This window comes from Puma concolor, chromosome C1, assembly GCF_028749965.1.
Source record: "Puma concolor isolate L17-30 chromosome C1, mPumCon1.1.hap2, whole genome shotgun sequence".
NCBI classification, from domain to species: Eukaryota; Metazoa; Chordata; class Mammalia; order Carnivora; family Felidae; genus Puma; species Puma concolor.
Window position 1 is genome coordinate 1295183 of NC_141674.1, and position 12177 is coordinate 1307359.

Genomic DNA, 12177 nt, shown 5'->3' on the forward strand with positions numbered 1-12177 from the left:
GGGGGCTGGGCAGTGTGGTCATGCACCTGCTCCCACATGCCTCTCTGTCCCCTTTGCCGAGTGGCCAGAGGCTGTGGCCCCCGTTCCGTGGGAGGCAGTAGGCAGACGTAGGATGGGCAGACTGGTGGGGAAGAAGCAGAGGGTCAAGGAGGGGAGCCCCGTCTTCAGTGCCGGGTGCAAGTCTAATGGACACGGGTGTGGCCGAGGGCAGGCCTGATCTTCTGTGAGGGAGCCGGTCCCCTCGACATCCCGAGTGGCCAGGACTGGAGGCTCCTGCTCGGAAGGGCCCTGCAGCCCGCACTCCTCCACCCGCCTTCCCAGTGGCCCCGCCCACGAGGCCGAGCTCTCGTGTCAGGCGGCGTCAAGGGGCAGGAGCGGCCCCACTGCGGGCCCTCCTGAGGGTGGTGCTCAGGCCGGCGCTGTAACCTCCGCCAAGATTGGGGGTGCGGGGGCGCGGGCGTGCAGCGTTGCGGGCGTTAGAGTGTGCAGGGGTGAGGGGTGTGTGTGCGGAGGGTGTGGGTGTGCAGGTGTGTGGGGGTACAGGGGTGCTGGGTGTACGGGGGTTGTAGGTGCGTAGGTGTGCAAGGTGTGGGAGGGTGCGGTGTGCGTGGGGGTGTGGCCATGTAGGTGTGTGGGAGCTGAGGGGGTGAGGGTGTGGGGGGGGTGCAGGGTGTGGGGGGGTGCAGGTGTGTAAACGTGCAGTGTTCAGGGATGTTGGGGTATGAGCATGTGGGTGTGCGGGGGTGAGGGGGTGAGTGTGGGTGTTCGGGGAGTGTGGGGTGTGAGTGTGCAGGGTGTGGGGGGTGTGGATGTGTGGGTATGCAGGGGGTGTGGGTGTTCAGGTGTGCAGGGTGTGGGGGAGCGCAGGGTGCTGGTATTTGGGTGTGCAGTATGTAAGGTATGCAGGGGTGTGGGCTGCAAGTGGGTAGGGTATGTGGGGTGCGGGCATGCTGGGGTGCAGGGTGTGCAGGCATGCGGGACTGCAGGGTGTTGGGTGTGCAGGGGTGCGGTGCGCAGAGGTACAGGCTGTGTGGGTACAGGGGTGCGGGGGTGTGGGTGTGCAGGGGTACGGTGCGCAGAGGTACGGGGTGTGCGGGTACAGGGGTGCGGGGGGTGTGAGTGTGCAGGGGTACGGTGTGCAGAGGTACAGGATGTGCGGGTGTGGGGGTGCGGGGGTGCGGTGCGCAGAGGTACAGGATGTGTGGGTGTGGGGGTGCGGGGGTGTGGGTGTGCAGGGGTGCGGTGCGCAGGGGTACAGGATGTGCAGATGCGGGGGTGCGGGTGTGTGGGTGTGCAGGGGTACGGTGTGCAGAGGTACAGGATGTGCGGGTGTGGGGGTGCGGGGGTGTGGGTGTGCAGGGGTGCAGTGCGCAGGGGTACAGGGTGTTCGGGTGCAGGGGTGCGGGGTGTGGGTGTGCAGGGGTGCGGTGCGTAGGGGCACAGGGTGTGCGGGTGCAGGGGTGCGGGTGTGTGGGTGTGCAGGGGTGCGGTGCGCAGAGGTACAGGGGCGCCGGTGCGGGGGTGCCGCGTATGGGGGTGGGGTGGCGACAGCAGGTTCTGGCCGAGGCAGCGGCCGCTTCTCTGGATCCTGGGCCAACAGGCGCCCCTCCCCGGTTGTGCGCAGATTCAGAGGCGCGTGTGCGCGGCGTTTCAGGCCGTGTTTACAGAGCGTGAAGCGCGTCGGCCTCAAGCGGCTGCCAACGCCCGGCGCCCGGCCGCAGGTGCCTCTGCCCGCGGGCCGCGGAGCCATCAACAAGTCAGGAGGGAGAGGGGCTGGTGTTGCCAGGCCAGGGGAGGGAGAGACTTGTAAGTGCAGTCTGGGGCGGGGCTGATGCCCAGGGCCTCTGCTGTGGCGGGTCTGTGCCGCCGGGTCTGCATGAGCGCCTCCCGTGCCGCCCCCTGACCGGGGGGGGGGGGGGGGGGGGGGGGGGGGGCACGAGGAGGGCAGACGCGGGTGGGAGCCGGGAGCCGGAGAGGCGCCTGTCCCGACTCCCCACGGGCCCGGGCTTCTCCGCAGAGCAGGAGTGGGCAGGGGCAGGGCGGGGGCTGGAGCTCGGGGGCGGCTGCGGGCAGCGTTTGGGCCGCACGCTCCTTTCCCGACGTGTGAGCTGAGCCACGGTGCACGGCGCTCAGGTGGGGGGCCGAGGGCGCGGGCGCCACAGTGGGCTCTCTGCGGCATGAGGTCCCGTCCCCCTGTGCCCCTGGGGTGGAGCTGACCCTCGTGTCCTCCCCCCTCGGGCCCAGTGGGGCCCAGCTTGAGCTCCTGACCAGGGGCCTTACTTGCCTCCTGGCCGAGAGGCCGGCGGTCCAGGCCGGGGCACGGTTGGCGGGGAGTTGCGTGTGTGCAGACGCACGTACGGGACCGGGTCTGGGGGGGGGCTGGGGGGGAGCAGGGAAGGTGCTCCATAGACAACGGTGGGGAAGCTCCCAGAAGCTCCCAGAAGCCCCGAGGGTGATGTGAAACGGCCGCTTCGGGGGCACAGACCGCATCTGTCTAATTAGGTAATACTTTGGTCTCTGCAAGAAGCAGGACAGGACGTCGGAGCTGCAGGGGTCTTCATAAAAGCCTTACATAAGCATGCTCGGCCGAGGAACGTTCCAGACACACAAACAGCACTTACCGTACACTCGCCCTCCGCGGGAAAAGAATTCAGAACTGGGGCCTTAATGAGTTCAAAACACTTCTGGAGGAGCCCGTGGGGCCTCCACACTCCCTCTCAGACCCCTGCCTCTGCGCCCCCCGGGGGCGGGCTGGGGAAAGGTGCCCGGAGCCTCGGAGCCTGGGGCCCTGAGCCTGGGCGCCCCCTTCACCGCTGTCTCTCCGTCCCCTAGGCTGAGGACGGCGTGGAGTCCGGGGAGGACACCGGTGGCAGCAGACGGAACAACCGGACCCTCATGAGCAGCTTCTCCAAGCGCAAGGTCTGGCGGGGCTCCCGGGCAGGGGCGGCCGGCTCCCCGTTCCTGTGCCCCCCCGGGGTCCCTGGGCCGGCCAGCCGGGGAGCCCCCTTCAGCTCCCGGGACCCCTGACCTGTCTTCCAGAACCCCCCCTAGCTCCATCGTCCCACTGGGGCTGGGGTTCAGAGCCGGCCTCAGCACCTGGCTGGGGCTGGACGCAGCAGGTGCCTCGATGGCCAACCCCCCCAACCAGGCACACCGGCCGACGCCCCTGGGTCACTGGGGGGGCCCCACGGGGCCTCACTCCGCTGTCCTTCCACACAGAAAAAGAGCAGCAAACTAAAGAAAGCGGCCAGCATGGAGGAGGGGGGCGAGGACCTGGAGTCCCAAGGCAGCCAGGGCCGAGGGTCAGTGCCCCGCCCGAATGGACCGTGGCAGCGGGAGGCGCCCAGGCCCCTGTCTGCGCGGCAGCGGGAGTTGGATGCGCGGGCCCTGGGTGGCGGGGGGACCGCGCGGTGGGCTGGGGGAGTGGGGGCCCCTGGGCGCGGACCTCGAGGGGGCCGGACTGGCCAGCGTCGCCCCCTGCGCTCGCTTCCAGCGCCCGGTGCGGCTGGGGAGGCATCCTTCGGTGGGGTCCGCGCCGGCACCCGCCCCTCCCCCACGTCGCTCCTGGGTGGAGCCGGCTGAGGCCTGGAGCCTGCCTCCCAAACTGGGGTGCGCAGGCTGGCCCGAGTCTGGAGGCCCTGACCCCCCGTCCCCCGCCGTGCCCGCAGGGCGAGCCGGCAGAAGAAGACCGTGAAGCTGTCTCGCGCCCTCTCGGACCTGGTCAAGTACACCAAGTCTGTGGGCATCCACGACGTGGAGGCGGAAGGTGAGGGGACCGGGGCCCCCCGGGGGGGGCGGGGAGGGGGAGGCGGGGCGCTGGCCTGCCTGCACCCCTGATGCCGCCCCCCTGTGCCGCAGTGGCGTCCAGCTGGCAGGTGTCGTCCTTCAGCGAGACCAGGGCCCAGCAGATCCTGCAGCAGAAGCCGGCCCAGTACCTGCGCTTCAACCAGCACCAGCTGTCCCGCATCTACCCCTCCTCGTACCGCGTGGACTCCAGCAACTACAACCCTCAGCCCTTCTGGAACGCCGGCTGCCAGATGGGTGCGCGTCACGGGGCGGCCGGCCTTGCTCCCTGGCCGCTGGCTTTGGGGAGCCTCTATCACCCCCTGCCGGTGTCGCCCGGCCGGCCCTGCTGGGGGGGGGGGGCGGGACCCCAGGACGAGGAGGGAGAGACGGAGGCACGTCCGCCCGCGTCCCCGGGGGCGGACGGGGGCTGGCGGGGCAGGGCCCCGGGGACGTTCTGCCAGGACGCGCACACACGCCCCGCTCGCGCACAGGGCTGTGAGCCCAGGGTCCCCGCTCACATAGGTGAGCCCTGGACTCGGGCAGCCGTGGGGGGGAGGTGGGGCGGCGGGCGGCGGGGCGCTGACCGGGCCACGTCGCCTCCCTGCCCGTAGTCGCCCTGAACTACCAGTCGGAGGGCCGGATGCTGCAGCTGAACCGGGCCAAGTTCAGCCTCAATGGCAACTGTGGCTACGTGCTCAAGCCCCAGTGCATGTGCCAGGGTGAGGCCCGGGGGCCCAGGGACACGGAGCTTCAGCAGGGCCACCTGGTGGGTCAGCCAGGGACACGGCCCCCAGGATGCCAGGAGGGGGTGTGCGGGGGAGGACCCCCACCCTGCCAGGAATCCATGAGGGGTGACGAGCCGTGCCCGGTCACAGGGTGGTCATGGGGGCGGCCAGCACGTGGACCCCTGGGACCCCCGTGCCAGAACGCCGCCTCCCGCCCCCCGGGCCTGGCGCTCCCGTCCAGCAGGAGGGTGCGGTGGGGTGCCCAGCCAGCCCGGCGAGAGGGTGGAGGCCGGCCCCGCTCCCCCTCAGCCTGGCACCCCCGCACCCCCCAGGCGTCTTCAACCCCAACTCCGAGGACCCTCTGCCCGGGCAGCTCAAGAAGCAGCTGGTGCTTCGCATCATCAGCGGGCAGCAGCTCCCCAAGCCGAGGGACTCGATGCTGGGAGACCGGGGCGAGGTAGGAGGGGCCCGGGCCCGGGTGGGCGGGGCTGGAGCACCATGCCAGGCCAGGTGCCAGCCCTGCCCTCCGCGCCCAGATCATCGACCCCTTCGTGGAGGTGGAGGTCATCGGGCTCCCCGTGGACTGCAACAAGGAGCAGACGCGTGTGGTGGACGACAACGGTGAGGCCCCGGGGGCCACGGGGGAGGGCCGGGCGGGGGCGCCCCTGGTCAGAGCCCAGTCCCCAGGTTCTCCCGGGCCGGGCCGCCAGCCCCCGAAGGAGGCGAGGGCCCAGGTGGCCTCCGGGCTGGACCTGGGGTGGGAGGTGACACCTCCTCCCGGTGGCCTCTAGGATTCAACCCCATGTGGGAGGAGACCCTGGTGTTCACGGTGCACATGCCTGAGATCGCGCTGGTGCGCTTCCTTGTCTGGGACCATGACCCCATCGGGCGTGACTTCATTGGCCAGAGGACACTGGCCTTCAGCAGCATGATGCCAGGTGCGCAGGGGGCCAGCAGGGCAGGGAGGGCAGAGCCCGGGCCAGGGCCCCCTGGTATAGAGACCAGCATCTCCTGCAGAGCCCAGTGTCCCCCATAAAGACACGCATGCCCTCAGGCCAGTGTCCCCCCACAGGCCACCACCCTCCATAGAGACCGGTCCCCCCACAGCCCAGCATCCCCCATAAAGACCGGTTCCCCCCACAGGCCAGTGTCCCCCATAGAGACCCGTCCCCCCCACAGTCTAGCACTCCCCCTAAAGACTGGTCCCCCCAACAGGCCAGCGTCCCCCATAGAGACTGGTCCTGCCCACAGGCCAGTGTCCCCCCACAGTCCAGCGTCCCCCATAGAGACCGGTCCCCCCACAGGCCAGCATCCCCCATAGAGACTGGTCCCCCTATAGGCCAGCATCCCCCATAGAGACCGGTTCCCCCCACAGGCCAGCATCCCCCATAGAGACCAGTCCCCCCCACAGTCCAGCGTTCCCCATAGAGACCAGTCCCCCTATAGGCCAGCATCCCCCATAGAGACCGGTCCCCCCACAGTCCAGCATCCCCCATAAAGACCAGTCCCCCCCCACAGGCCAGTGTCCCCCATAGAGACCGGTCCCCCCCACAGTCCAGCGTCCTTCATAGAGACCGGTCCCCCCACAGTCCAGCGTTCCCTATAGAGACCGGTCCCCCCACAGGCCAGCATCCCCCATAGAGACTGGTCCCCCTATAGGCCAGCATCCCCCATAGAGACCAGTCCCCCCACAGTCCAGCATCCCCCATAGAGACCGGTCCCCCCACAGGCCAGCGTCCCCCATAGAGACCGGTCCCCCCACAGGCCAGCGTCCCCCATAGAGACCGGTCGTGCCCACAGGCCAGTGTCCCCCCGCAGTCCGGCATCTCCCATAGAGACCAGTCCCCCCCACAGACTAGCATCCCACATAGAGACCGGTCCCCCCCACAGGCCAGAGTCCCCTGTAGGTCAGCTGAAGCCAGGACTGAGCTGCTTTCTGTGGGTCGGTCCCTGCCACGGGTGGGCCTGGAGACACAACAGGGAGCTGAGGAGGAAGATATAAGGCCAGGGACACTTTGTGGGCGGGATGGGGGAGGGGAGCCCAGTCTGCGGGGTCCCCCAGACCCCGGGAAGAGAAAGAGGTCGTTGCAGGACTGAGTGATACCGGAGGGCTTCCTGGAGAAGGAGCCCCCAGAACTGGGCTCAGGGGTTGTACTCGGGGCCCGGGACCTTTGGGTAGAGCGCGGGGCGGGGTGACCGTGGCCTGGCTGTTTCAGGCTACCGGCACGTGCACCTGGAGGGGATGGAAGAGGCCTCTATCTTTGTCCATGTGGCCATCAGTGATGTCAGCGGTAAGGTGAGTGCCACCCGCAGGGCCATCTGCCCGGCCCACCCCTGCTCCCACCCCGGCCCCGTTGCCAGGCTGTCGGGCCTGGTGCTTACTCCTCTGGGTCTGTGTCTCCGCCTGCAAAATGGGCGATAGGGACACCCGACCCCGGTGTCCCGGGGCCGCTGCAGGCACCAGGAACCGGACACCCTGGCCCTTCCTGGGCACCCCTGCCCCCCACCCCCCATCTCTCCTAAACCTCCTCACTCCTACGTCTCAGGGTCCCCGCTTCTCCATCCCTCTCTGGAGGGTGTCTGCCTGGCCCTGCCCCCCACCCCGCATCCCCGGACGGGGCTCTCACTCCATCGCCCCAGGTCGCGGAACCCAGGGCGGCCCCGTTCTGTGCTCCGGGCCCAGGCAGGGCGTGTGTGTGGCGGTCCGTCCGGTGTGCGTGGGGGGGCCTGCGTGGTCCCGGCGCTGTCTCTCTCCTGCCACCTGCGCGGCCCCGCGGCACCACGGGCCGCCTGGCTCTCCCCCGTCGTCACCCCGTCCGTCTGTGGCGTGTCTGCCTGTCTCCGCGGGCCCCGCGCCCGGCTGTCGGCGTCTCACAGCCTTCACTCTGTCTCTTTGGTCTTGCAGTGAGCTTGCCTATGTCTAAAGTCTACTTTTAGAAGGACAGTCCCGTTAGGACCTCGAAGGTACCCCAGCGCCGGGGCGGCGGAGCCCGCCCGCCCCCCCACTGCATGCTCAGGCCGCCCCCATTAGCATCCGTGATTCCCGATAGCATTTTGGAGACTGTCAGCTCATGCGACATGGATCGTGCCGCGGCTCTGGGGTCCCCTGGGCCATGTTCAGCCACAGAGCAGCATTTACGAGGCAGGTCCAGGACTTCAGCGAGGCCTCCTGTGCGTGGACCCCTCCCGGCCTTCCGTTCCCTCCTCCGTCCTCCGTCCGCCACCCCGTGTCCCCCGCCTACCTCCGTGTCTGGTCCTCTGGCTTTGAGCGCCCTGCCCCCCTGCCCCCGTCACCCTCCCTGCCCTCGCCTTTCCTCTCCGCCCCCACCCCCCACGTGCTCCCTGACTCCGTGCGCCCATCACGTCTGGGGTGGGGTGGGGTGGGGAGGCCCCAGGGACCAGGAGCTCGGAGCTTGAATCCTGGACCTCCTTCTAAATGGCTTTGCGGGCAACTTCGCCCAAATTGCACTAGATTTGGGATCTTGAATCGGGAAGCTGATTCAAGTGCTGGCCACTTTAACACCTCCGCCCAGACGTGCCCCTGTGTCAATGGGGAGTGGTGGCTGTTGTCGGGGCCTCTGCATGCGAGGACCCCTCTGGCCTCTGCACTCTCGACACGCAGCCGCCGGCCTCTCCAGCGTTGACCTGGGTACTTGCCGGCTGGTCCCGGGGGCCCCCAGCTGCCCTCCTCGGGCGGGGAGGCTGTCGGGAGAGGCCTCGCGGGGACTTCCCGGGCCCGGCTGTCCGGGAAGGCCCGAAGCCAGCGGCAGTTCAGGGAACGCCGAGCCGGCACGGGGCCTGCCCTTAGGGCTGTGTGAACAGAGAGCAGGGTGAGGCTGGCAGCGGGGCAGGAAGGCTTCCCGGAGGAGGCAGCAGGTCCGAGGAGTGGGCCGGGCAGGGCCCCGGGAGAGCAGACCGCTGGCCCGCACCCGGCTTTGCTTGCTTCCTCAGCCTGTGGCGCCCGAAGGTGGGGGCGGACGTGAGCCTGGCGGTGTCTGCTCCCGTGGGGTTTTCTCCCCGTGTCAGGCCCACCCCGCGGGCCCTGGGCCAGCCTGCTCCGCCACAGCCGGGGGCTCCATGAGGGGCACACGGTGTGGGTGCAGGATCCAGGGTCCGGGGAGAACCCTGGGGGGGGCCTCTCCGTCTGGCCGTCGCCGGGCCCGCCTGTCCTGGGACCCGTCCACCCTCCGGCGGCGCCTCCTGGTCTGCGCCAAGGCCGTGGCAGCTGCCGTCCCCGGAAGGGGCGCCCTGGACACCCTCTCCCGCACCCACAGCCCTGAGCGGCACGAGCCCGACACGCTCACCGGTGCCCTCGTCGGGCTGGCTCTTGGGCTGCGGCAGGCTCGGGCCCGTCACTGCCTGCCGGAGCGTGCTGGGGGCCAGGCCGGCGGTCCCCGGTCCCCGGTGCCGGGCCGCTGGCTACGTGGGCTCCTTCTCTTGCAGGTCAAGCAGGCTCTGGGCCTAAAAGGCCTGTTCCTCAGAGGCCCAAAGCCCGGCTCCCTGGACAGCCATGCTGCTGGTCGGCCCCCGCCTCGGCCTTCCGTTAGCCAGCGGCTCCTGCGGCGCACGGCCAGCGCCCCGACCAAGAGCCAGAAGCCGAGTCGCGAGGCCTTCCCGGAGCTGGTCCTGGGCACGCAGGACCCCGGCTCCGAGGGGGAGGCCCGTGACGTGGCGGCCCCCGGCCCCGGCCCCGCTCTGGAGGCCTCGGCCCCGGAGGAGCAGGGCAACCGCAGCCCCCGAGGTAAGGCGCCGGTGGGGAGGAGCCCGGCGCGCGGGAGTCTGGCCCAGGGGCGGCCCCCTGGTGCGCCCGAGGGCCCCGGGCCCGCCGGGATGGCCGCCGCCTGCATGAAGTGTGTGGTCGGCTCCTGCGCCGGTGAGGACGCCGAGGGCCCGCGGCCGGGACGGCTGCCTGGCCCGGGGCCCGGGGCCGGGCGCGAGCCCGTCAGCCAGCAGCCCCGGGCCCGTGCGGACTCGCTGGGGGCGCCCCCCGCCGCCGCGGGGAGAGGCAGAGGGGCCCGGTGGCAGGGTCCGGGCGGCGGCGGCGGCGGCGGCGGCTCTGTGTCCTCGGACTCCGGCAGCCTGGGCGGCCCCGAGGTGGCCCCCCGCTGGCCCGAGGGCGCCCGCAGGCAGGCAGGGGCCCTGCAGCGGGAGATGAATGCCTTGTTCGTTCAAAAGCTGGAGGAGATTAGGAGTAAATCCTCCACGCTCTCCGCCGGTAAGACCTGACGCTCCTCCGCGGCGTCCTCTGTGCTGCCCCCACTCCGCCCCTCGGCATGGCCGGGCCCGGAGTCTGCTGCGCTGCCGCGCCCAAACCGCCGCCTCCGTGTGCTCGTCGTCGTGGCTTTACTTCCCGCTGCTCCCTGCTTGCCCGGGGGCCCCCGTAGCCCCCAGCACCCCTTCCCCAGCTGACTGCGACCTGCCCGCGCAGATCCCCCCCCCCCGCCCCCCCAGCCCCTAAGCAGCCAGGGAAGCGAGAGCAGGTCTGACCACAGCTGCCTCGGGGGCTGGTTGCCCCCCTCCCCCCCCCCCCAGTGCCCCCATGACCCGGCTGCCCTGGATGCCCTTCCTAAGACCCGGGGGAGCTTCCAGCCCCCCTCGTCTCCCTCCGGGGCCGGGCCGCGGGTGTCCGGCCCCTGACTCTGCACCGAAGGCCTCCGGCGAGTCCGGCGTGGGTCGGTGGTGCCCTGCAGAGCGGCCCCCGACGCCCCCGAGACCCCCGGACGGTACCCAGGGTGTCGAGTGGAGTAGACGGCACCTGCTCGGCCCTGGGGATTCATTTATGGCCTGAGCCGCGCTGAGCACCGGCTGTGACTGGACCCCGGCCTGTGGAGGGGCTGAAAGCTGAGCTGTCCCCTCCCCGCCATCCCTGCACCCGCCCAGCCTCGATGTTTGTCCACCGGGCAGCCCCACCCCTATGCTGACCACCCTGTTCTCCTTTCTGTCCCCACGCTGCCTCTGTAGTTAGGGACTGAGAGCAGCCGAGTGCCAGGTAATGGGGCCCGGTCCCCCGGTCCCCCGTGCACCCTGTGCCGTCCCCGGCCTGGCTTGTCGGCCGGGCCCCGTGGACCCTGCCCGTGGACACAGGCCCGTCTGCCCACCACCCCGCCCCCCCCCAGCCCCAGCAGCGGCAGAGCCGGAGGGCAGGGTGGGGGGCAGCTGCGTGCCCACCGAGGGGCCTGGCTGTTGGGGGTCCTGCGGGCACCGTCCCTGGGGGATGAGCCCGACACGCTCCTCTCCTCTCGTCCACAGACACCCGCCCTTTCTCCGCGCAGAGGCCGGGCTCCTCCCTCCGTGGCCTGGAAACCATTGCCGAGGAGCCAGCCCCGGGCCCCGGCCCCCCACCTCTGGTGGCTGCCCCCCCCAGCCCCTCCCCGGGAGGGCTGCCGTGCCCGTCGGGACCTGCCGCCGAAGTGGCCAGCCCCCCTGTGGTGGCTCTGGGAGCTCCCACGCCCTTCCAACTCAGGACCCAGAGCAGAGGGGACACGGAGCAAGCCCCAGAAAGCCATCGGCGGGTGTACAACGGTGGGGGCCCAGGGGGAGCCTGCGAGGGGGCCCCCGGCAGCCAGACGGTCAGAAGGGCTGACGGCGATGGGAAGGTGCCCCCGGAGATCCCGGGCGGATGGCGGGCCCTGGCCGGGCCCTGCCCCACCGTGTACTCGGACGCCACGGCTGGAGACCGGCTATGGCGGCGGCTGGAACCGGGCGGCCACCGAGACAGCGTGTCTTCATCCTCCAGCGTGTCCTCCAGCGACACGGTCATCGACCTCTCCCTGCCGGGCCTGGGCCTGGGCCGTGAGAGCGTCTCCGGGGCTCCAGCAGGACGCCTGCCCCTGCGACCCTGCTCGGCCACGGCCGCCCGCCTGGACCTGCCTGCTGTGACCAAGAGCAAATCCAGCCCTAACCTGCGGGCTGCCAGCCAGCTGCCCACGGCGCCGGAAGAGCTTCAGCCCCGTCCGCTGGCCCCTAGGCCACCCTGGGGCCGCCTCCCCCTGGTAGGCCTCCGGGACTGCCCTGCAGCCGCCAAGTCCAAGAGCCTGGGGGACCTGACTGCTGACGACTTTGCCCCTCAAGTGGAGATCCCGGGCCGAAGCCTGGGCCTGGCGAGGGAGGGGCGGGCGGTGCGGGGGGCGCGACGGGACGCCCTGACCGAGCAGCTGCGCTGGCTCACGGGCTTCCAGCAGGCCGGTGACATCACCTCGCCCACCAGCCTGAGTGGCGCTGGGGAAGGGGTGCCCGGTGCCCCCGGCTTCCTGCGGCGCTCGTCCTCCCGCAGCCAGAGCCGCGTGCGCGCCATCGCCAGCCGGGCCCGGCAGGCCCACGAACGGCAGCAGCGGCTGCAGGGCCCGAGGGGACCCCCAGGGGAGGAGCGGGGCACCCCGGAGGGTGCCTGCTCCGGGGGCCGAGGGGCCTGCGGGGACGTGCCGGCCCCCTGCAGGGGCTCCGCGGCCACCGGCCTCCTGCTCAGACTCTGACGGAGGCTCAGGGCGGATGGCAGCTGCCCTCGCCTTGGCCCTCCGTCTGCCACCCCTCCCCCCATCCCCGGGAAGGAAGCGGCCTCCTGGTCTCAGGGTCTGGGGGCATGTTTCCTGACGTTAAGATACACAACAGAGGTATTTAAAATTTAAGAGACAAAGCTTCTACTGCATTAAAATGGTGCCCAGTCCTC

The 12177-nt window shown here is 70.7% G+C and overlaps 1 protein-coding gene across 1 annotated transcript in view; it reads left to right on the forward strand.

The window, feature by feature from the left end:
* The window catches only part of PLCH2 (phospholipase C eta 2), a 69795-nt gene extending 57618 nt beyond the window's left edge, over positions 1-12177 (forward strand). Inside the window, exons 13-23 of the mRNA XM_086715454.1 lie at positions 2833-2919; positions 3220-3302; positions 3669-3766; positions 3859-4041; positions 4398-4505; positions 4844-4968; positions 5048-5132; positions 5303-5449; positions 6728-6807; positions 8955-9252; positions 10761-12177. Of these exons, the coding sequence (XP_086571580.1) occupies positions 2833-2919; positions 3220-3302; positions 3669-3766; positions 3859-4041; positions 4398-4505; positions 4844-4968; positions 5048-5132; positions 5303-5449; positions 6728-6807; positions 8955-9252; positions 10761-11983 (2517 nt within the window). The 3' untranslated portion in view covers positions 11984-12177. The remainder of the gene's footprint in view (positions 1-2832; positions 2920-3219; positions 3303-3668; positions 3767-3858; positions 4042-4397; positions 4506-4843; positions 4969-5047; positions 5133-5302; positions 5450-6727; positions 6808-8954; positions 9253-10760) is intronic.